Raw genomic sequence first — 23,710 nt, forward strand, 5'->3', positions numbered from 1 at the left:
AGAAACACCTAAGGAGTATAGGGCTAAACCACTTGCTGGCATGAAGAGAGTAACACAAAGAAAAACAGCCAGTGGGAGGTGGACCAAGTACACAGTGTCCTGGAAGCTCTTTCATTCAGTTGCTGGAGAGGGAGAGAAAACAATCTCACTGGGATTATTGTGTGATCCTCAGAAATGTGAAGTTCTCGGGTTTGAGAAAAATCAAATAAAGGAAGAAATCCCAATGCTCCTATCTTCTTTTGTGTTTTTCTTCCTGGTGAACCTAAGGAGAAACTTCTGTACTCAATACAAAGTTCAATCTGCTTCCACAAACTGGTCTCAAGACTTACTGCCCTTCTATTAAACCACTCTAAGTATTTATTTTTATAAAATCAAATGAGGCTTAAAAAAAAAGTCTATATGTAACATCTGTTATGATTCAAACGGCTTTCCCTGTGGAAACTACATATTCTTCATTGGTAATAGTAATATACAATGAATGAACAATCATACTTTTTTTTAAACTGCTTCCTTTTGTCTCCTATCCATAATTCTTTTTTAATTACATGACTTCCTGAAACATTAGCCATGGTTCTAACTAAAATATAAAGGCTGCTCCATGATTAATAAAGCATGATGTTAATATCCGTGTAATACTCTATGAAACACTGGTTCTGTTTTTAGCTTTATCTTTTGAATTTATCTTTCATGTTTTAATATTTTGCTCCCTATGGGCTTAGAAAAGAAAAGTACTGCCAGAGTTGAAAAATATAACTGTTTTGAGTTCATGTCCCCACCAACCTTTGAGTATACAGTTAAGTCTAGCTTCCTCACATGGACTCCAGTGCAACATGGAACCCAAGAAACTTCTAAGATCCTGACATAGAAATTTAATGAGGTAACGATAACCAAAACTATTCAGAAGAAAATCTACTACAGAATAAAATGAAACTAGTTAAAAATCTTATTTTTCCCGAAGTTTATAATAATATTTAACAGAAAATTAAGCCAATAAAAATGTTATTTCTTAAGGTCTAAGATCTGTTTGCAAAGTAGTAATATTGGTTAATTAACATTCCTAGCAGAGTATTCTCCAAGTAGAATTTGGCCTCCAAATGAACAGGCATTTGGGGAGAAACTAGGAGAAAGGTTCTTTTCACTTGAAGATTTAGGTGCTGATCCAGCAGCATCAATGAGCCAATTTGGAATTCAGCAAGGAGGTAAGATCAGAAGTTTCATTCACATCATGAAATGTGGGGTATCAAAGAATCAGCCCCCAGATATAACACAAGGAGCAATTTACTGTAGCCAGAAACTTGCTCAAAGGGAGAGCTAGATATTCAATATTGGGACTACAGTTTTTGCTCCACAAAGTCAGTGTCTTATATCTTATTATGGATGGATACTCCAGTATAAACAAAGACACAGTTTTTAAACTCTGTTTCAAAAACACACACACACACCCCAAAAAAGGAAGAAAATGACAAACTAAGACATCAATCATCATTATAGCTTCAAAACTTGTTCCAATTTCTACTTGACAAAACTACTATACAGAATTTCTCCTTCAATTTTTTTTGTTTGTTTTTTGTTTTTGTTTGGGGGGGTGTACAGGGATTGAACTCAGGGGCACTCAGCCACTGAGTCACATTCCCAGCCCTATTTTGTACCTTATTTAGAGACAAGGTCTCACTGAGTTGCTGCTTAGTGCCTTGCTTTTGCTGAGGCTGGCTTTGAACTCCCAAGCCTCCTACCTCAGTCTCCTGAGCCCCAGGGATTACAGGCATGCACCACTGAGCCCAGCTTCTTTTCTTTACATTGTTACACAATGACAAATATCCTCCATCAATAGCTGTATAAGAAGCAGAAGGTGGGCAGTGTGCCTAAGGACAGGCTACAAACAGTGAGCAAGTCACAGTCAAAGAATAGTATTCAAGGGCTGGGTATACAGTTTAGTTGTAGAGTACTTGCCTCCCATGCATAAGGCCCTGGGTTTAATCCCCAGCACCACAAAACAAAACAAACAAACAAACAAAAAAAAAAAAAAACCAGCATTCAGTCCCTGACTCAGGGCCAACTCTCCTATGAGGAAATCCATCTTTAAAAAAGGTTATGGTTGAGCCAGGCCTCACAGTGCACACCTGTAATCCCAGAAACTTGGAAGGCTGAAGCAGGAGGGTCCCAAGTTCAAAGCCAGCCTCAGCAACTTAGCAAGGCCTTAAGTAACTTAGTTAAGCACCCCTAGGTTCAATCCCCAGTACCAAAAAAAAAGAATGGTTGAGGAGAAGCCCAACTACTTGCCCAAATATTCAAATAATAAAATAAAACTCAAGTGTGAGCCCCAGAAATTATACCCAGCAGGATGAACTGGAAACTTATCAGAAATGCAGACTCCTAAAAACAAAAAAAGAGAAAGAAATGCAGATTCCTGGGTTCCACACCAGATTTACTAAATCAATGTGAGGAAGAAAAAAAAAAAGAATAGCGTTACTTTAGATTAGGTAGAGAGAAGTGATGGGAGGGGAGGGGAGGGAATGGGGGAATAGGAAGGATAGTAGAATGAAACACACATTATTATTACTGTGTGTATATATGTGACTGCATTGCAATATGATTCTGCAACCTGTACACTCAGAAAAATGAGAAATTATATCCCATCTGATTCAAATGTATGATATGTCAAGGTCATTGTACTGTCATGTGTAACTAATTAAAACAAATTTAAAAAACTCTGAGGCACAGCACTCATGTTTTGACAAGCCCTTCAGGTGAATCTAAAGAATGCTATAGTTGGAAAACCACTGCTCCATGTAAAGCTATAAATATCCAGTCAATCAATATTTTTTCCAACACAAAGCATTCAAGGACCTTCCCCTGGGAACATCATCATACTCAAAAAGCTCTAGATGGCACAGGGGCACATGCCTGTAATCACAGTAACTCAGAAGGCTGAGATAAGTTCATGGCCAGCCTGGGCAACTTAGTGAGACACTATCTCAAAGTAAAAAAAAAAAAAAGGGGGGGGTGGGGGTGGGCAAGGAAGTAGTTCAGTGGCAGAGCAACAATGGGTTCAATCGCCAATACTGTAACACAAAGGGAAAATTTTTTTTTTTTTTTTTTGCTTTTAGTGGAATTGGAGGTGTAGCTCAAGTGGTAGAGCATTTGCCTAGCATATGCAAGGCCCTCAGTTCCACCCCCAGCACAGCAAAAACAACAGAAAAACAAACTATTCTTAGTAAAACAGTAAGAATTGGCCATCTTTTTTCCGTAACTGAGTAAATGCTATAAGATACATTATGACGTGTTTCCCCCAAATGCCAAACAAAAGAGGAAAATGGACTAAACTGAAATGCTAATTATATATTTGCACCATTTGAACAGGTTTCATGATGTTATAAGCCATTAAATTTCAAAAGTCCTTTTTAGTTCAAATTATCTCATTGTCTACATTAAAATGAAAGACAAAAATCAATCTAAAGCTGTTTAAAGTAAATTGTATTGATCCCTTACAAGTACTTGAAATTCATTAAATATCCACTTTGTTTAACCAAACTGTAAATCTTCCCAGTCTGAAATAACTCTGACTCCGTTACCATAAATACACTCCACAAAATACATTTATGTTCACATATATTCATTATATATGTATATATAGAGTAGGCACAGAAGGATTCAGGGTTCATTACATGACCATTTTAAGAACTAGTTTTGATAAGGCCCTCAACTATTCCCCAAAGAAGAGAAATTCGGGTTATATCCTTTTTTGTCTTTAGAAATAATTTAACAATGGGCCTGGGATGTACTTCAGTGGCAAAGTGCTTGCCTAGCATGTCTGAGGCCCTGGGTTTTATTCCCAGCACTGCAAAAAAATAAAATAAAATCTTAAAAAATTAAGTTACAGTAAATATCCTTGTCTAACATTGTTTCTTCTGATATTTTTATTCTAAAACAGACTACCAAATAAATCCTTAATGTTTTTCCAAATGTAAAACTCAAATTGAAAATAACCGACTCCCAAATACTAAATGTTAAAAACAAATGAAGATTTTGTCACAATACAGACAGAATTATTTGAAGATAAAGATTCCCACACTCAGATTCTAAACTTATATATCAAATAAAGTTAGAAATTAAGTTATTCTTTCACATTTCAGAATATTAATCACAATAGTCTAGAATCTACCAAATCTTTCCAAAGCACAAGGAATTAAAGATTCTATTTAATGGCAGTAAAATAATTACAATAAGCAAAGAGATATATAATTCCAATTTTGCTAAAGAAATGTATAAACATAAAAGTAAATAGGCCAAACACTTAATTTTCAGCTTTTCCTGAATAACAAAAGTACTTTTTTACAGTGGTTAAGTCACATTAGCTAGTGTCCAAACTGCAAGAAGCACCTCCAAAAAGAAAAAAAAAAAAAAAATCAATTATGCTTTCTAATGGTAAACTCTACATGAGTTTATATCATTTATTTAACCACAGACTTCATGGTGTAGCTTAAGTCTATTTCCAGCACAAACCTGTGCCATGTCCAAGACCCAGGTGGCTGACTGGACTTCTGATTCATTCAAGTTCCATAATGAAACCAATGTCCCTAAAAATAACTGACATCCTTTCCTATTTGCCTCTCCTTTGGACGGTTTCTGAAAATCCTGTGATAAATCTTACTCCACAAACTCTCTTTAATGCAAATTAGTTTCTACAAAGTATTAGTCTGTTGGCTTACAGTAAAGTTCATAACCCACTTGAATCAAATGTATGAAATATGATATGTCAAAAACTATGTAATGTTTTGAACAACCAATAATAAAAATTAAAAATAAATTAAAAATAAAATTTTAACTAATATTGTCAAATTCAAGAAAAAGTTATTGCCAGAAATCTAGGCTACGATGCCAAAACATTTATTTTGGATTTTTGTAAATTCTTACATTTCAAAATATGGTATACCCATACCAACCTTGGTTCAAGTAAGTGAGTGTTTCATCATGTAGTTTTACTGCCGGTGATGTGGCAGCACACATCACATACTGAAAGGGTGGATGTTTCGTTTCACCATCCAATGGAAGGCTAGGATCTTCCTGCTTGAAAATGGGCAATGCCAACACATCACTGAAAAGCAAAAAATCAAAACTGACCTTACTTTGAGTTAGAATATTTAGAAGCACATAAACATTTAGGGATTGATTCTTTTAAATTTTGAGATCAGAAGCGATACACAGAATAAAATAACTGTAAATGCTAATCTGATTCACCATAAGGACATTATTAAATAACCCTCCTCTAATGAGGGAGGCAAGATTAGGAGAAGTAAAAAAGTAGTAGCTGGTGCAGGGGCAACTACTGGAGCTCAGTGGCAGAATGCTTACTTAGCTAGCATGCACAGGACCCTGGATTCCATGCCAGTAAGACACTGAAAAAAAAATTTTTTTTTAAAGCTTTAAAATTATTTTAAAATGGTAAACTTCAGATTACTTCTATGGGGGGAGGGGAGAACACAAGTTAAGAATACATCGCAACCTGTTTTAAAAGGCCTATTACTTTTAAAAGGACTATTATTGTTGCCAAAGGTAGGTCACAGTAGCACCATGGAATTACAAAGAAGCATTTGATTAAAATGGTACTTTATAAAAGTTGCTTGCTAGGCCTGGCTGATGCTCAGAATAAAGCTTCATGTCTAGTCCAACACAATGGATTCTTCTGGGAAGTAAACACTAGCAGTAAAACAGCTACTATTTTTTCTCCCAGGAATACTTTTCAGAATTGACTAGGAAGGGTATTCAGGGGTCTCCTGGGGCTTATTAGTTCTGAACCTAATGGTTAAACACGTAAGCATGAGTTTGCTTTGCTATTGTGGTTGTTTTAACAGTTTTACTGAGATACGACTAATCTGCCATAAAGGGCATATTTTTAAAGTATAATTCAGTGGTTTTACTATACTCATAGAATTGTGTGACCATTACCAGTATCTAATTCCAGAACATTTTCTCACATCAAAAAGAAATCTCATGGGAGCTGTGGCTCAGTGGTAGAACACTTGCCTGGCATTCATGAGGCCTGGGTTCAATCCCCAGCACCATAAATAATAGATAGATAAGATCCATTGATAACTAAAAAAATAAATTTTTTTTAAAAAGAAAGAAAAAAATAAATATCCAACAGCAGTCCCTCACCATCCCTAGCCGCCTAACCCAACCCCTGACAACTAGATCTATTTTGTTTCTATTGATTTGCCTATTCTGGACATTTAATGCAAATGGAATCATAATTATAATCTTTTGTGATTGGCTTGTTTCACTTAGCAGGTTTTCAAGGTCCATCTACGTAATAGTATATATCAATACTTCACTCCTTTTATTGGTTCATTTCATTGTATAGACATACCATATTTTGTTATCTGTTCACTGTGTATGAACATTTGGGTTGTTTCCATTTTCTAGCTATCACAAATATGCCATAAATATACTTTGATGTTTTTGTGTAGACATGATTTCAATTCTCTTGGGTACAAACCTATTAGAAGAGTTACTAACCAAATTATTTTCCAAAGCAGCTGTGCTACTTTATATTCCCACAATAAATGCATGGAGGGTGACTGCTTTTAAGATAATTCCCTGAGGTACACTTATATGCTGCTAACTTTTCCAGGTACATTCTTCAGTGAGAAGTAAAATAATAAAATCAGTAAAACCAAAATATTCAAATGAATAAATATACCATGTCAACTCTAACAGCAACAACTTGTCTGAATGGTTCTTTTTCAACTCAGATACTTGGGTAGCTCATTTCAATTAAATTTAATTCAAAAACAAAATGTGGAAACAAATGAACTGAAAGAGAAACTCTAGGAACAAACATTTTTACTTGCATTCCCCCACCTCATATACATTTCTGTTAAAGCTCTGCACAGATTTTTTTTTAAGATACGAAATTATCTATTAATTTACCTCCTCCTTTTATTATACCCAGGCAAGCATCAAAATACTCCTAAAGACAGAAGACCCACACACTCAGCAACAATCCTTAACTCTCCCATGGCCCCCAACCTGCCCACAGGGTTCTCCTCATTGCTGTGACCTTAAGAGTTTTAGTCCACCTAACTTCCTACCTTGGGGGTAGATATAAAAAAAATTTTCAGAAGACTTCAAATAGTAGTTTTTAAATCAGAGCAGCTCTCTTTATAAAAATCCTAATAGCCAGGTGTGGTAGAGCATGCCTGTAATCCCAGTGGCTCAGGAGGCTGAAGGAGGAGGTTCAAAGCCAGCCTCAGACTCAGCAACTGCGAGGCACTAAGCAACTCAGTAAGACCTTGTCTCTAAATAAAACAAAAAAATAGAGCTGGGGATGTGGCTCAGTAGTTGGATGTCCCCGAGTTCACTATCCAGCACCCCCCAAACCCCCAAAATATCCTAATAGCCAAAATGGCTCTAGGATAGACGAAAATATACAGTGTATTCTTTTTTTTTTTTTTTTTTTTGGTGTGTGTGTGTGTTGCTGGGGATTGAATCCAGGGCCTTGTGCTTGCAAGGCAAACACTCTAACAACTGAGCTATATCCCCAGTATATTCCTTTTCTAATTTTTTTTTTTTTTTTTTTTTTTTTTTTTTAGTTATAGATGGACACAATACCTTTATTTTGTTTATTTTGTACATGGTGGCAGGGATAGAACCCAATGCCTCCTGCATGCTAGGCAAGCACTCTACCACTGAGCCACAACCCCAGCACCCCCAGTGTACTCTTATATATATAAGTATTTTAAAAAATCTCACTGAAAAAGAAAAAGAATGAAACGTATGACAGAAAATTAATGAAAAATGACATGGACAACAATTTTAAGATTTCAATGCTAACTGCTAAGTTAATGATCAAAATAAAAAGACTATAAGAATGGCTATTTATAGGGGCTGGGGTTGTAGCTCAGAGGTAGAGCACTCGCCTAGCACATGTGAGGCCCTGGGTTCGATCCTCAACACCACATAAAAATAAGTAAATAAAATAAAGGCATTGTGTCCAACTACACTTAAAAAATAATAAAAAAAAGAATGGCTATTTACAAATAAATTTACATATGGGAAATCAAATTTTCTACACTTCAGACCCTAGAAGAAAACCACATTTTTATTCACTTGTCTATAACCTTGATGAGCCACAGAGGAAATGCTCATGGTAGGTGTTAACTGATTCTTGAACAAACTTAACATAAAAATACATAAAGATCATTTGCTATTAAAATTCCAGCAGGCACAGTGGCGCACACCTGTAATCCTAGCAGCTTGGGAGGCTGAGGCAGGAGGATCACAGGTTCAAAGTCAGCCTCAGCAACTTAGTGAGGTCCTAAGCAACTTAGCAAGACCCTGTCTCAAAATAAAATATAAAAAAGGGCTGGGGATGTGGTTCAGTGGTTAAGTACCCCAGTACCCCCCCCCCAAAAAAAACCCTACATTTATTTATTTATTTGTTTTTATTTATTTTTGCTGCTTAATTAAAAAGAAAATGTATTCCAATCAACCCAACAACCAGTGATCTTTTTCAAACAGAAATCAGTAATTTTATTCCTCTGTACCCTCCATTAGCTTACTTTCAACTAGGGCTCTTACAAAATCATACAAGGTCCAACCCAATTACATATTCCCATCCCCCAGCTCCAGCTCCATCAGCCTCCTCACAGGCCTTTTTCAGGGCCTTTGCACTGACCTTACTCTCCTACAGAATACCCAAAAGGCTAATTTCATTCAAGTGTCACCTTCTCAGTAAGGATGTATTACAGTACTTCTCCCATAAACACTCTCAATTTCCCTTACCCTGCTCTTATCACTTTCCAACAATACAAATTATCTGTTAAAGTTTGTATACTTCTAAGTGTATCACCACCCCCCAAATTTGCTTCTTCACTGGCATCTAGCACACAGAAGCTCAAATATTTATTAAGTCAGTGAAATGACTACAGCATTAAGAACCAATTCTTACTAAAATGGAAAACTAGGTCTCCAAACAGTTTAAGATTGCATGTTATACTGTCTCCAGAAAATATAATATTTCATTATTGAGTCATATGAAAGTCCTAACAGTCAAATGTTTTTTTGTAATCCTATAAATGGAAAGTATTAAAGACAGATTCTTGAAATGAACTAAATAATTAGGACTTTCTTCTAATTGAAACAAAAATTATACATTATGTATATCATGTGTTTCAAATAAGTAGAACATTTCTGAATAAAAAATTATCAGGAAGCTTCAAAAGGCTTGACCCTAAAATACCACAAGAATACATAAAGCCAAGCCAGGTGTGGTGGTATACATCTGTAATCCCAGCAACTCAGGAGGCTGAGACAGGAGGATCACAAGTTTGAGGACAGCCTCAGCAAGTTAATGAGGGCCTAAGCAACTTAGCAAGACCCTGTCTCAAAATAAAAAAACAAAAAGGGCTGGGGATGTGGTTCAGTGGTTAAGTACCACTGGGTTTAATGCCCAATACCAAACAAACAACAACCACCACCATATCAAACAATTCATTCATAAGGTAAACTGAAAGATCTACATGACGGCAAATTTCAACTCAGGTTAGCACCCAAAATGAGATGACACAGAGACATGAAAATCACAACAGGCTTAATTACATGGATATACAGCCAACTACGACGACACCTAAAATTGGCAATATAAGCTGGGGTGCGGGGACAACTAATGCTGGGAGACAACAATGTGACAGGGAAATGTCCCTGTATACCCTTTCACAGATTCTTTTTTGGTGGAGTGGTACTGGGGATTGAATCCCCAGTGCTTTACCACTGAGCTACACTCCCAGTCCTTTTTATATTTTTTTATTTTGAGGCAGTCTTGCTAAATTGCTGAGGGTCTTACTAAGTTGTTGAGGATGGTCTTGAACTTGTGATCCACCTACCTCAGCCTCCTAAATCACTGAGATTGCAGGTGTGTGCTAGCACACCCCCTTTCACAGCTTTTGAATGTAATGGTATGTATTAGTTTTCAAAAACAGTTAAAATTTGATTTTTTTTAATGAAAAGATAACTAAAACATTAGGAAGTTAAATGATAATTCTAAAAAAAGAACCAAGATGTGAACAACAACATAGAGAACTGAATAAATGTTTAGTAATGGCAGGTACTAAATAATTTAGATCAACCTCTACCCCATTCCACCCCGCCCCCTCAGAGCAAGAAAATAAAAATCAAAGCTGCATTGTCACATATAAATTCTGAAATATAGGGGCTGGGGATGTAGCTCAAGCAGTAACGCGCTCGCCTGGCATGCACAGGGCACTGGGTTCGATCCTCAGCACCACATAAAAATAAAATAAAGATGTTGTGTCCACCAAAAACTGAAAAATAAATATTAAAAAATTATCATTCTCTCTCTCTCTTTAAAAAAAAATTCTGAAATATACTAACAAATACTGTGCTAACGAAAGTAAGGAAATGGAATGAAAGCCAAAAAAGCATAAAAACTCAGAACAAGCCTGGGAACTCAAAACAGCTCTTCCCTAAAGACTCCATCCCAACCTGAGGACAGAACCACAATCTGTGTTGTGGTTTCGGTGGCCTTATGAATCTAAGATATCCATGTATCCACTGTACTGGACTGGAAAGAGTTAGACTCCCAGTGTATGGGTGCAGAAAAAGCTGCAAGCTTTAGCAAAAATTCCCAGCACAGTTAGCTTTTCCACGGTAGTCCAGGAAACCATTAAATTTGTACAAAGGTGATCCCAGAAAGGTAGGATTCTCAAGGGTGGGACAAGCAAATGAAAAGTCATGGGCATCAAATTATTCCAAGTAATTCTGCAATGCCAATATCAAAAATAACCAGGCATAAAAGGACAAACAAGACTCTAGGAATAAGAACTAACAGCAAAAACAACAGATGGTATATACCCGTTCCAGATTCTGTCTGCTGGTATACAGCTCTTTTCTGCCACTGTTGCAGAGGATTAGAGACCTGAAAACCACATACAGGCTTCTTGCTAACTGCAATCTTGTCAGGTTGCTCCAAAGAGAAGTACTGCTGGGATATTAAAAGAGTAGGAAAGGGAAAGTCAGCTGCAAAGGCAGGATATGGCACACATTCTAGCTGAGAGAGATTTCAGGGGAGTCACAGTTATGCCTCCAGGAGCAACCAGGTAACATGTTCTTCCTCCCCCAACTTTCCAGCACCTTTGCTATCAAAGAATTCATGAAAACTCTGCTAGAAACAACTGAAGTGATTTCTTTTTTCCTAATTGAATAATATAGACCACCAAAGACTTCAGATGTCAGAATTATCAGACCCAACTATAAAACTGTTTACCCTATTTGAAGAAATAAAGACAAGCCTAAAAAGATCTAGTGAACAGGGAACTAAAGACAGCAAAACTGAAAAGGAACAAATACAACTTCTACAATGGAAAATAAAAATTGCCAAAATTAAGAACTCAGATTTCTAACAGCTGCTCAAATAAAACTGAAGACTAAATTTGGAAAATTGATTAGATAAAAGAAGTTACTCAGACAATAGCACAAAAAGGGAAATAATGGAAAATGCAGACAAGAAGTTAAAAAGGAAAAATGAGAAGGTTTTACATTAAATTGCCATACTAGTAGAGGAAAAAAATGAAGCAGAGGCAATATTTAAAAAGAGATAAAGAATGAACAAATTTCAGAACTGATGAAACATGTATCAATTTACTGATTCATGAAACCCAATGACCAAACTAGAACTGTATTGAGGACCACAGCTGAATCAGGATGACCCACGGCATATTGTCAGAAGGGAGTGGTTGAGAGGTGACAAAAGCGAGCCATTGGAGTTCCCATGGAGTTCTCCCTGGTTCCCAGAGAGAGTACAGGTGGACCCCGGTGGAGGGTGAGAGTGTTCCAGGGAGCGGGGAGCTTGTGTGGAGTGCTGGTGGAGTTCGGCAATAAAGAGCTGCTGTTTTGAACCTACAAGTGCTTCGTGGCGGCTCGGTTATTTGTGCCCAGCCAGACTGCGGCAGAACTGAAAAGAAATCCTCATCTCAATAAAATTGCAAGGGAATCAGCTGAAACTGAGCACAGGGAGGAGGAGTAGAGTCCAAATAGCCAGGATCAAGTCCTCTAGGAGAAGAAGGAAAGAGGACAGTATGTTGTAACTACTGAGCAGCATGAGGGACATAACAGTCAGCCAAGGTTAATTTCAATTAAGATAATCTCAATATTCTCATGTTTACTAAATAACATACATGAGTAGTCAAACATCTACTCATTTAAAAAATAATTAAAACCTTCATAGTGGAATGAATCAGACATTATGACCCTATGTGCATATGCGATTACATGACCTGTATAATTCTACATCTTGTACAGACAAATGAGAAGTTATACTCCTTATATGTACAATGTGTCAAAATGCATTCTACTGCCATATATAATAAAATATATAATATAACGAAATAATTTTAAGAAACATCAATTTTAAAAAATATTTTAAAAATATTTATTTTTAAAAAATTGTTATAGTTGGACACAATACTTTTATTTATTTACTTTTATGGGGTGCTGAGGATCAAACCCAGGGCCTCACACGTGTTAGGCAAGCGCTCTACCGCTGAGCCACAATCCCAACCGTGAATAAAATATATTTTTAAAAAGGAATTAAAATAATTAAATCCAGACTGTATTCCAGGTAAGCTTTACAAAAACTAGCATATAGTCCCTTCACATGCAAAACAAAACTCCAACACACTTAAAACTAATACAACTTAGATTAATTTTTTTAAAAAAGGAAAGGCTACTCAGCAGGCTGAAGTAGGAGCATCTCAAGTCCCAGACCAACATGGTCAACTTAGCAAGACTCTGTCTCAAAAGAAAAACTGCAAAAGACTGTAGGGTACAGTGGTGCATACATGTAATCCCAGCTACTAAGGAGACTGAGTTAGGAGAATCACAAGTGCAAGTCAGCCTCTGCCACTTAGAGGCAAAATAAAAATGAATGATATCAACCAAATAATACTGCTATATTGAATGCATGTATGAATATTCAACAACAAATCCCACTGTATGTACAACTATAATGCACCCATTAAAAAAAAAAAAAAAAACATGGAAAAATAAGTAAATAAAAAGGGATGGAGACATAGCTCAGTGGTAAAGCACCCCTGGGGTCAATCCCCAATTATGGGGGAAACGCTGTGGGGGAGGAGTGAAACTAAGTGGTAGAGCACTTATATGTACAGGCCCTAGGATCAATGCAAAAAAAAAAAAAAAAGTGAGTATAATCCACCATAATGGAGCATGCCTGTTATCCCACAAACTGAGGCATGAGGATCACAAGTTTTAGGCCAGCCTCAGCAACTTAGCAAGGCCTTAAGCAATTTAGTGACACCTTATCTCAAAATAAAAATTTTAAGAGAGTTGGGATGTTCCTCAATGGTAAAGTGCACCTGAGATCAATCCCCAGTAATATAAAACAAAACAAAAAGTATAAGAAAACCATTACCAATCTTGACTAAGAGTAGTGATAACCAATTTCTGAAATTTTGGAAGCATTCTCTATAAAATCTATAAGGCAAACTAAGATTCAAGTTCTTAGTGCCTCTAAATAACACTGCACTGAAATCCTTGACAGCTCACAAAGACAAGAAAATTAAATTGAAGAATTACACAGCAAGAAACAAATCTATCCTTATTTAAACATACTAATTATATAGAAAATCTCGGTCTTAAAAATCATGAGAACATGGGCTGAGTGGTAGCTCAGTGGCGAGCGCTTGTCTAGCATGTGTGAGGCCCTGGGTTCAATTCTCAGCACCATAGATAGATAGATAGATAGATAGATAGATAGATAGAGCAAAGGTCCATCAACAACTAAAAAAAAATTTAAATCATGAGAACCAAGAAGTTCAGCAAGATCCTGCAAAGAGGGGGGGAAAAAAAAGGAAGATCGAACAATGACAGAAAAAAAAGGGGGGGTGGGGGGAACAGTGGTAGGATGCCTAAGAGTGTAGTGGGAAAGACTGGAAGGCAAGCCCCAGTTCTAGAGCCTCAAATCCCAGCTCTGCCATTTGTTGAGCAACATTTTACAGGCTACTTAATGTCTCTGAGCTCTAATAATTAGGTTGTCTTAAGGAAAAACTCATGTGCAAAGTGTGTGATCCGTTAGCTGACCTAGCAGCTTTTTCGTGGAACATCATTTTCATTTGAAGGAGCTAATTAGTCAAACCTGGGTGTCTGACAAAAATTTCCTTAAAACAAACAAAGTGAGCCTATTATTTCAAGGAAAATAAATTAATCATTGTTGCCAAAGATACAATCTAAGCCTTCCCCTATGTACTTTCTCCAGTGGTAATATACAGGAATACAATTTTTTGATAATGTATGATAAAAACTATCAAAATCTGGAAGATTTGCATAACTCAGGAAATTATTTTCCAAATGACCAACACGTGCATATTTCAAAATTATGCAGGGTAAAACACCTCAAATGGCAGAACAAGTCCTGACTGTAACAAAGTACAAGAAATACACTGATACAGTTTCAGATTCCACAATGCAGCTAAATTTTAAGAAACTACCACTTACTTATTCAGTACTGGGATAGCATCTAAGAAGAATATCCACAAATATCTGAAAGGGCTATTAATATAAACTTCGTTTTTCCAATCACTCATCTATGTAAGGTTGATTTTCTTCATATATGTCAACCAAAACAACATTCCATTCAGATGAACTGAGACAAAGTAACCTGTAAACTTGACATGAATAGTGCACTCTACTCAAAACCATTGCTAAGGGACTGTGCTTAATGGTAGAGTACTCAGCATGAATGATGCATCTTTCATCCACAACACACACACACACACACAAAAAAAAAAAAAAAAAAATCACTGCAAATCATTGCTAAAATCATAGAGATCCTTTGAGAGCTCAACAACAAGAATATTTTACCTTTGCTTTAAAGGAAAAAAAAAAATGTTTTGGTTCATTTCTGTAGTCCTGGGGATCAAACCCTGGGCCATAGGCATGCTAGGCAAACGCTCTACCACTAAGTTACACCTCCAATCCTGCATACTTAAAAACAATAGTTTTGACCACTATGTAGTGTTAAAATCATATAAGGTAAAAAATGGCAGGATGCAGTGGCATATGCCTGTAATCGTAGCAATTTGGGAGCGTGAGGCAGGAAGATTGCAAATTCAAGGCAGGCCTCAGGAACTTAGTGAGGCCCTAAGAAACTTAGCAAGACCCTATCTCAAAATTAAAAATAAAAAGGAGTGGTGATGTAGCTCAGTGGTTAAGCACCCTGGGTTCATTACCCAGTACCTCCTCCATCACACACAAAAAAATGAAGAAACTATTCAGGAGACAAAATCTGAATACAATATGGGATCCTAGACTGGAAAATCAATTAGAAAAAGGAAAGAAAAAATTTTATACTCCAGGTAACAGTACTGCAGCAAGACCAATTTCCTAATTTTGAAAACTGTACACCAGGTATGTAAGTATGATAAGCTGGGTAAAGGGTATATGTGTGAATATTCTATTTCTATAACTTGTAAAAATTATTTCAAAATAAAAACTATTTTTTAACTTAAGAAGTTCAACTATCAATACATAAGTGAAAAAAAAAAACTAGTTTCATTATAGTTTGTGTCAAGGCAACATTTTCATAATCTCAAAATATCCAGTAAGTTAAAATTTTTAAAAGAAAAAGACATTGCTGAAGTTAAATAGTTTCATATTAATTTACTACATCTGTCCCAAAGCAAGCAAAGTAAATACTGCGGAGCTTCTTTTTAAATTAAATTACAGAACCTACAGCAAAAGAAAGAAAAAGATAGATGAAGCATCAGCGGCAAAGGCTTACAGGTGTGTCCTGACAAACTGACAACTGCCATGTGATGAAACATAAAGTTCATGAGATCCTATCAATAAACTGCCAAGTTTCAAGCAGACCCAGTAGAAGGTTATAAACTATACTCAATCTTTGGAGTCGGGATGACACCTTAATTGTAAAAATTTAATACAATAAAGATCTATGGACAGCTGGGCAAGATGGCGCACCTATTATCTCAGCGGCTCAGGAGGCTGAGGCAGGAGGATCTGAGTTCAAAGCCAGCCTCAGCAACTTAGTGAGACCCTAAGCAACTCAGTGAGACCCTGTCTCTAAATAAAATACAAAATAGGGCTGGGGATGTGGCACAGTGGTTCAGCGTCCCTGAGTTCAATCCCCAGTACCAAAAAGAAAAAAAAAAAAAAAAGATTTATGGACAAACAATGGAATGTATGTAATTTAGCCAAAACAGTTCCTAGTCTACATAAAGATAAATTCTTGAATATACTAAAATTTCAATACTTAGCAAATTCTTTCCCGAAGCAATCAAAGTACATTATTAGAACCTGTATTAAGAACAAGGGTTGGGGGCTAGGATTGTGGCTCAGTGGTAGAGCACTCCCCTAGCATCGGCGGGACCCAGGTTCGATCCTCGTAAAAATAAAGGCATTGTGTTGTGTCCATCTACACCTAAAAAAATAAAAATAAAAAAAGAACAAGGGTTGGAGCCCCCAGTATGGAGGTCCATACCTATTATCACAGCAAGTTGGGAGGCTGAGGCAGGAGGATTACAAGTTCAAAGCCAGCCTCAGCAACTTAGTGAGGCCCTAAGCAACTTAGTGAGATCCTGCCTCAAAATAAAAAATAAAAAGGTCTGGCAATGTGGTTTAGTGGTTAAGTGCCCCTGGGTTCAATCCCCCCATACCAAAAAAAAAAAAAAAAAAGGTTGGCATGCTATGCACAAGCACAAAGGCCAAATCTAGGCAGACTGATTCTGTACACCTATGAGCTAAGAATGGTTTTAATATTTTTATTAAAAAAAAAAAAAAATAGCTGGGTGTGTGGTGGCACATGCCTGTAATCCCAGTAACTCAGGAGGCTGAGGCAAGAGGATTCCAAGTTTAAGGCAGCCCAGGCAACTCAGCATGACCCTATCTCAAAATAAAATAAAAGGGTTGCTCAGTGATAGAGCTACTGTGTCCAAGCCCCAGTACCCATCCCACCCCCCTCCAAAAGCAAATCAGTTCAGTATTGAACCTAAATTCTGAAAACATGCTACATTTTATAAACTTCATGTGAATAATTAGACATAAAGAAATTTGCCAGGTGGTCTAAAAGATCCTCTTGGAAAGTTGTAATGAATTTTGTTTTTTAAAGTCATTTGGTTATCTGCTTTCTAATCCACAAAACACACATGATCCAGACTTCAAGTTCAATGAGTTTCAGCATCCATTCAGTGAGAACAAATGGAAGAGGAAAAATGAACTTTACTTCCTATTTGGTACTAGAGGAGGAGACTAAATGTTCAAGGAGAGAATGAGAATTCGGCTATGGGCAGTTCCCAGAGCTGGGCACCAGGACTAGGTTTAGAAAGCCAAAGTATAATTAAAGAAAGCATGCAGCACCGAAAGCCTTCCTTAAGACTTTTTCCTTGTCAAGTCAATTTTGGAATTTCCTTTTTGAGAATTTCAAGTAAAAGGCCTTGAATTGGATTTCCCAGACCCAAATAATGTTAAAAAAAAAAAAAAACTAAATAAGCTCCTCAAAAATGGTGTTCACCTTCCAAGTCACTTGAAAATTTAGATTAAATGACAAAACCAAAAACATTCCAGGGAAAAAGTTTTCCAACAAGGAGTGTCATAAATGACAGAATTACAAAGATGATAAGCATTACTTAAGAACAAGGTCAAGTAAAGGCTGATTATCAGCAAGATTTTACTTCCTTTCCATAGAGAAGAAAAAACTATACAACGAAGTTAATTATATTAAGTTGGCTGATTCACCAAAACAAAGTTGGTTCATCTAAGACCCTAGAAAACAAAAAGCTCAAAATAACCTTTAGTAAGTCAACTTTTCAGCAGCAAACTTTCATCTTACTGTAACTGAGATGCAACTAAAAAGAGAAACATACTGAACTTGTTTCATGTGCCCCCTTTGCCTTGACTCCAAGTTCAGGGTTTCAGGTGGAGTCAAGAAGCAGTTTGGTTATACTTAAGTATTTCGACTTGGAAGGCACTAATTCTAGTACTCCCTTTTGGGGTGATCCCATGACTTTCAGTAGCTCAATTTCCTCAACAACTGAAACAGTTCAAAAAAATAAGCCATCTCATCTAGAGTTCTCAAGTTACACAACTGAGGGGCTGGGATTGTGGCTCAGGGGTAGAGCACTCCCATAGCATGGGTGGACCCGGGTTCGATCCTTAGCACCACATAAAAATAAAGGCATTGTGTTGTGTCCATCTACACCTAAATAATTAAATAAATATTAAAAAAAAAAAAAAAAAAAAAAGCTACTGCAGGGAGATGAGGTGCCAAGTTCAGAGAGAGAAGCAAAGACCAAACCAGGACCAGAGAGTGGTGACCACTCAGTTTAATATGCTTTCCACCACTTGCTTCCACACTCCAAAAATTCTCCACCTTTTTCAGTGTTCTTTATAGATGAGAGTTTGTCTTTATGATTTAAAAGGCAAATTACTTCAAGGATAAGCCTCCACTATTCTAGGATAGCTAACCCAGAATTCTTTCTTCCTCAGGACTTTTGTGCTCCCTGTCCACTTGAGCTGCAGTGAGATGTATAAAAGCTGAAACAGTATAGCTATTAAAACGCATCAGATGTTTCTCTAAAGAAGACAACTACACTTAATTCACGTTAATGATAAGCTGCTAAACCACTGATTACACTTTTGAGTGAATTTTATGATACATAAATTATTTCAATAAATCCGCTAAAACAGCTTCCAAATTAATAAAATATATATATCCTTCAGAATAAAGGGCAGAGACTAAGTTCATATCTATTTCAATCTCTCAAAAGTAAACAAAATGAATGACTACTGGTACAAACAGCAGAGACAAAACAAACTATTGTTTGTAATGCAATCACAGCATCTTTAAGCCCTCTTCATGTGAAAACAGCTTCAAAGAATCGTCCCCAAAATGAGACACCTCACTTTGAGACAATCAAAAACAACATAACGAAGTCAATGTGCTTTTTCCCTCTACTGTTACTTTTTCACTTATAATTTACTATTATAATACCAAATGATTAAAATTGCAGCCAGGAAAGACTACAATGTAGGACAACAGACTGGAACTGATACAAAAACGTTGTAAAGTATTTTCCAACTGTGCTACCTTTATACAGTGTATTCCAGGTTCAAGGGACTTGTAAATCTCTTGTAGAAGGAAAGGAAGCCCCTTCCCCCACCAACCCAAGCCATCTTAACAGCGGGGCGTGTTTTACAACAAAAATGAAGTCCTTAGGATTGGTTCCCTGGCCAAAGCTTGCGGGGCCTCCCTCCTTCACCTGCCAGGTAGAGAGGCCTGCGGGGCTCCAAGGCCCAGACAGCCACGCGGCAGGACCCCGACCCCGCTGGCAAGGAAGCCCGGGCACCGCCGGACCCAGCCCCGCTTGACAGGGCCCCAGGGTCATGCAGACTTCACCCCAGGAAAGAGGCTTCCGCCCTCCCGCAACGCCCAGGTACCTCATGCTGTAGGCGCCGGCGCCCAGCTCCTGCCCGATGCCCGAAAGGCTGGCGTCGAAGTCGTGCACCAGCCCAGACTCGATCACCTCGTCCATCTTGAGCACCCAGGCCATCTTCCGGCCTCGCCGCCGCCCCGCGCAGCGCGGCCTCCGCGTCCGGGGCGAAGGGGCCCGAGCTCCGCGGGCGCGTCCTGGGGGAGGGCGCGGGTGAAGCCTCCGGCGGCGCGGCGAGTGGTCACCAGCGGCAGCCCGGGAGGCGGCCGAGACGAGAGCGGCCGAGGCCCAGCTGGCAGGGCACAGCGAGCCGGCGAGCAGTTGCAGCGGGAGCGACCGGGCCGCCGGCAGCGCCTCCCTCCCGCGGACACCGGCCCCGCGCCTCATGCCGCTGCCGCCGCCACCGCCACCGCCACCCGCCCCCTGCGCCGCTCGCGATGCAGCCGCCGCCGCCCGCCCCGCCCCGGGGCCCCGGGTCGCATCCCCCCGGACTGCGCGGGCGCGGGAGCTCAGCCCGCTCCGACGACCGCGCGGGGGCGAGCCCCAGGCACGCCCGTCACCCGCTCCCGGACCTCGACCCCCGGCCCTTGGCCGGCCCACCCGCCCAGGTTCTAGCGCCCCTTCGCCCCGGCCAACCCCGCCGACGCCGCTCCGCCGGCCCGGACGCTGGCTTCGGTAGGGATCCGGCTCGGGCTCACTCGCCGCTTCCGCCTCCTCCGGCCCCGCCCTAACCCCGCCCCCGCGTTCGCTCCCAGCCCAGGCCCGCCCCGCACGGCCACGCGCTTCGGGCCACTCCCCGCGCCTCGCGGCTGAGGAACGGCCTGGGCCTAGCAGCGCGACCCCGCCCACGCGGCTGGGTCGCGGTTACTACAACCTAGACCCCCTCCGGGTGCAGCAGCCCAGGAAGAGGCGGTACCAGAAAAAGGTTCCCGTTCCCGCCCCATCCAGAAAGCGAGATGATTGATAGGCGAACTGGGCATTAACAAGTGCCTGAACAACGCTCCCATAAGTCTCTGCGCCGAGCTGAATAACCAATCACAATGTTTTTCCGCCTCGGCGGACTAGAGGACTAAATTTTCTGCTAAATAAAGAGTTCATTGGACCGCACTGGAGGAAGCTTTTCGAGGCGCTACTTCCGGAACTTCTCAGCTCCTCTTGGAATATTTCCCGGTAGTCTCTGCTTTTACTCTCTTTACCGTAGGAGAGAACGATTAAAGTCACATATGGAGAATGGGAGAGTTGGTGTGCAGAAAATCTTGAATCGCATTAGACTGAGCCAAACAACCCTCCCGAGAATGCTCGGGGAAGTCTTCTCCACCAGCTATATTGCTGCAAGCAGGAAGAGAGCCTTAGTTACACTAGGGTTTTGGCCTTAGTAACCGCAGGCATTCTGTGTTGACCCTACAGCACCGGAGCAATTGGAAGCGCCACCGTAACCTCTCCGCTCCTCAGAAGTCCCTGAAGATCTCCCTCTGTGCTCAACCTGGGCATTCGCCACCCGGACTGAAGCACGGAAATTTCTTTCCCAAGGGACGAAAGAGGGAATAGGCAGAGGCTGGTTGTACAAAAATTGCATGCAGATGAGAGCTCAATACCTACCCAAAAGCACAAGGCCTGGATCGCGCCCATTTTCTCCAGATGCCAGAGTTAGCCCACTGCCCCAATTCGCCAGTTCAAGTGCGAAAACAGTTTAACTAAATTTCAGCCTAATAAAACTTGCTTTCGGCCAGAAAAAAAAAAAAATTCTTGCAGAAATGTTTTTTCTTTTTACAAAACATTTTTTCTAAGCCATTTTGCTACAACTTCTGAAGTAGATACAAGTTAATGTCTTAACAGATGAGGAAACTCAGGTGCAAACAAATGAAATGATCTGCCCAAGGTTGCACAGGCCAGACTTTTTAACTAATCCAGATTTCTGGATTCCAGGCCAAATCATAGGCCATGATTTCAGAAAATTCCGTTTACCGATTATAAATTCGCACAACCAATCAGGCAATCAGTGGAAACACTGTTGGACTGTCTAATCAAGGTCTCAATTATGACTACATTACATGAACAAATTCAATGATCTTGCCTCACTCCCATAACCTACTTCATAACAAGATTAGCCAGATCTATTATTATTAATTGTTAGAAACTATGGAGAAGTAGGATGGGGAATGTTCGTACTCTGATTCTTGTGATGAGTATAATAGTGTAAACTACAATCAATTTTTAAAACCAGCCTGTACCCTATGAAAGTACCCAAGCACACATTTAGAAGTAGGGCCTCATAAATCTAAGAAAGTACCAATAATCTCTATTCAAGAGGTTGGAAAAATAACACAGACTATTGATTCCAACTTCAGAACTATCTCTGAAGTGGCTGAGGGAAAAAAAAGAAAGAAATTGATAGCTATGAGAAGCTAATGGGAAACAAAATATAAAAGACTCCTGAAGTGATCAAAAGTGGTTGGGGGCTGGGGTTGTACCTCAGTAGTAGAGCACTTGCCTAGCAGGCCTGAGGCTCTGGGTTGGATCCTCAGCACCACATAAAAATAAATAAATAAAGGTATTGTATCCATCTACAACTAAAAATTAAAAAAAAAAAAAAGTCGTTGGATTTCTGGGCTGAGGATGTGGCTCAGTGGTTAAGTGCCCCTAGGTTCAATCCCCAGTACCAAAAAAGAAAAATAAAAGAAAGAAAAAAAAAGTGGTTAGATCTTAGCTGGGTATGGTGGCTCAGGCCTGTAATCCCAGCAACTCCAGAGGCTGAGGCAGGAGGACCATAAATTCAAGGCCAGCCTCAGCAAAAGTGAGGCGCTAAGCAACTCAGTGAGACCCTGTCTCTAAGTAAAATACAAAATAGGGCTGGAGATGTGGCTCAGTGGCTCAGTGCCCCTGAGTTCAATCCCTGGTAACCCCTACCACTCCCTCATACCAACCCAACACCTAACTGCCTGAATTAGGACCCACCAGGCTCTGATTCCTGAGCCCCGTCCCCCATAAAAGTCCCAGAACTCAAGTCCCTTTTGCCTCTCTCTTGAATAGAGAGATGGCCTTTATTTGTCAGCTTTGACAAATAAACTCTTGTGAGTATTTCTACCTGGTCTCCATCTTTCATTTCTTGCTCGCCCGTCTCCCAGTTTCTCGATTTCCTTTTAATAACAACTAAATTTAACGATAAAACTGGTACATATTTGACACTATTGAAAACATAATAAGAAAAATCAGAAGCTCTGTTAGAAGGAAATATCCAAAATAAGCCATGGAGATGGAGCTGGGGGTGTAGCTCAGTGGTAGAGCACTTGCCTAACACAAGTTCTGGGTTTAAACCCCAGTGCCACATTTAAAAAAAGAAAGAAAGAAACATGGAAAGACAAAGAAATGGAAAAGACAGATAAGTAAGAGATATTAAAGTACTTTTATTAGAGCCCCAGAAGGAGAAAAGAACAAGAACATGGCAGTATTATTTGAAGAGAACTTCCCAGAACTAAAGCAAAAGATCAATCCACTGATTTGTGAAACCCAACTGGGAAGTAGAGAAAGTTAGACCTACACACATTATAGCAAATCTGCAAACAAAGTCTAAGAGATAAAATCTTAAAAGCAATGATTAAAAATAGATAATTTAACCTTCAAATATGTAGACTACAGCTGACTCTTCAATATGAATCTCAGAAGCTAGCATAGGGCTTGGGCGGGGGCTCAGTGGTAGCACACTTGCCTAGTATGTGTGAGGCACTGAATTTGATTCTCAGCACCACATATAAATAAGTAAAATAAAGATCTATCAACAATTAAAAAAAAATTTTAAAGAAGCTAGCATATAGTGGAAAGATACTTTCAAGGTGCAGAAAGAATAACAGAAAACTTAGAAATTTCCACCAAAAGATAAATATCTTTTAAAATTAAAGATAAAGAGGTAGGGATGTGGCTCAGTGATGGAGCACTTGCCTAGCATGCACAGGGCCCTGGGTTCAATCCCCAGTACCGCATACAATAAAAAATATAAATAAATAAATTCAGGACTGGGTTTGTGGCTCAGTGGTAGAGTGCTTGCCTAGCATGCGTGAGGCACTGGGTTCAATCCCCAGCACCATATAAAAATAAACCAAAAAAAAAAAAAAAAAGGTATTGTGTCCACCTACAACTTAAAAAAAAATACACACACGCACACACACACACACACACACACATATATATACATATATATATGTGTATATATATATATGTAAAGTTAAAGATGA

At 39.1% G+C, this 23,710-nt stretch overlaps 1 protein-coding gene across 6 annotated transcripts in view; it reads right to left on the reverse strand.

The window, feature by feature from the left end:
• Ubp1 (upstream binding protein 1) overlaps positions 1 to 20,203 on the reverse strand; it is a 50,712-nt gene extending 30,509 nt beyond the window's left edge. For 5 of the 6 annotated variants that reach the window (XR_011709255.1, XR_011709254.1, XR_011709253.1 and 2 more), the window contains exons 1-3: positions 20,118 to 20,203; positions 19,489 to 19,678; positions 4,944 to 5,095 (exon numbers count right to left, since the gene is read on the reverse strand). Coding sequence is in view for 3 of the 6 variants with exons in the window: in XM_071619719.1 (XP_071475820.1) it covers positions 4,944 to 5,095; positions 19,489 to 19,601 (265 nt within the window). In the remaining 3 variants the exon portion in view is untranslated. Of the gene's footprint in view, positions 1 to 4,943; positions 5,096 to 19,488; positions 19,859 to 20,117 lie in introns of those variants that run through there. The other variant, XM_027932156.3, reaches the window with a different exon arrangement.
• Between the last annotated feature and the right edge of the window lie 3,507 nt (positions 20,204 to 23,710).

The sequence above is a fragment of the Marmota flaviventris genome, chromosome 1 (genome assembly GCF_047511675.1).
Source record: "Marmota flaviventris isolate mMarFla1 chromosome 1, mMarFla1.hap1, whole genome shotgun sequence".
Lineage (NCBI taxonomy): Eukaryota > Metazoa > Chordata > Mammalia > Rodentia > Sciuridae > Marmota > Marmota flaviventris.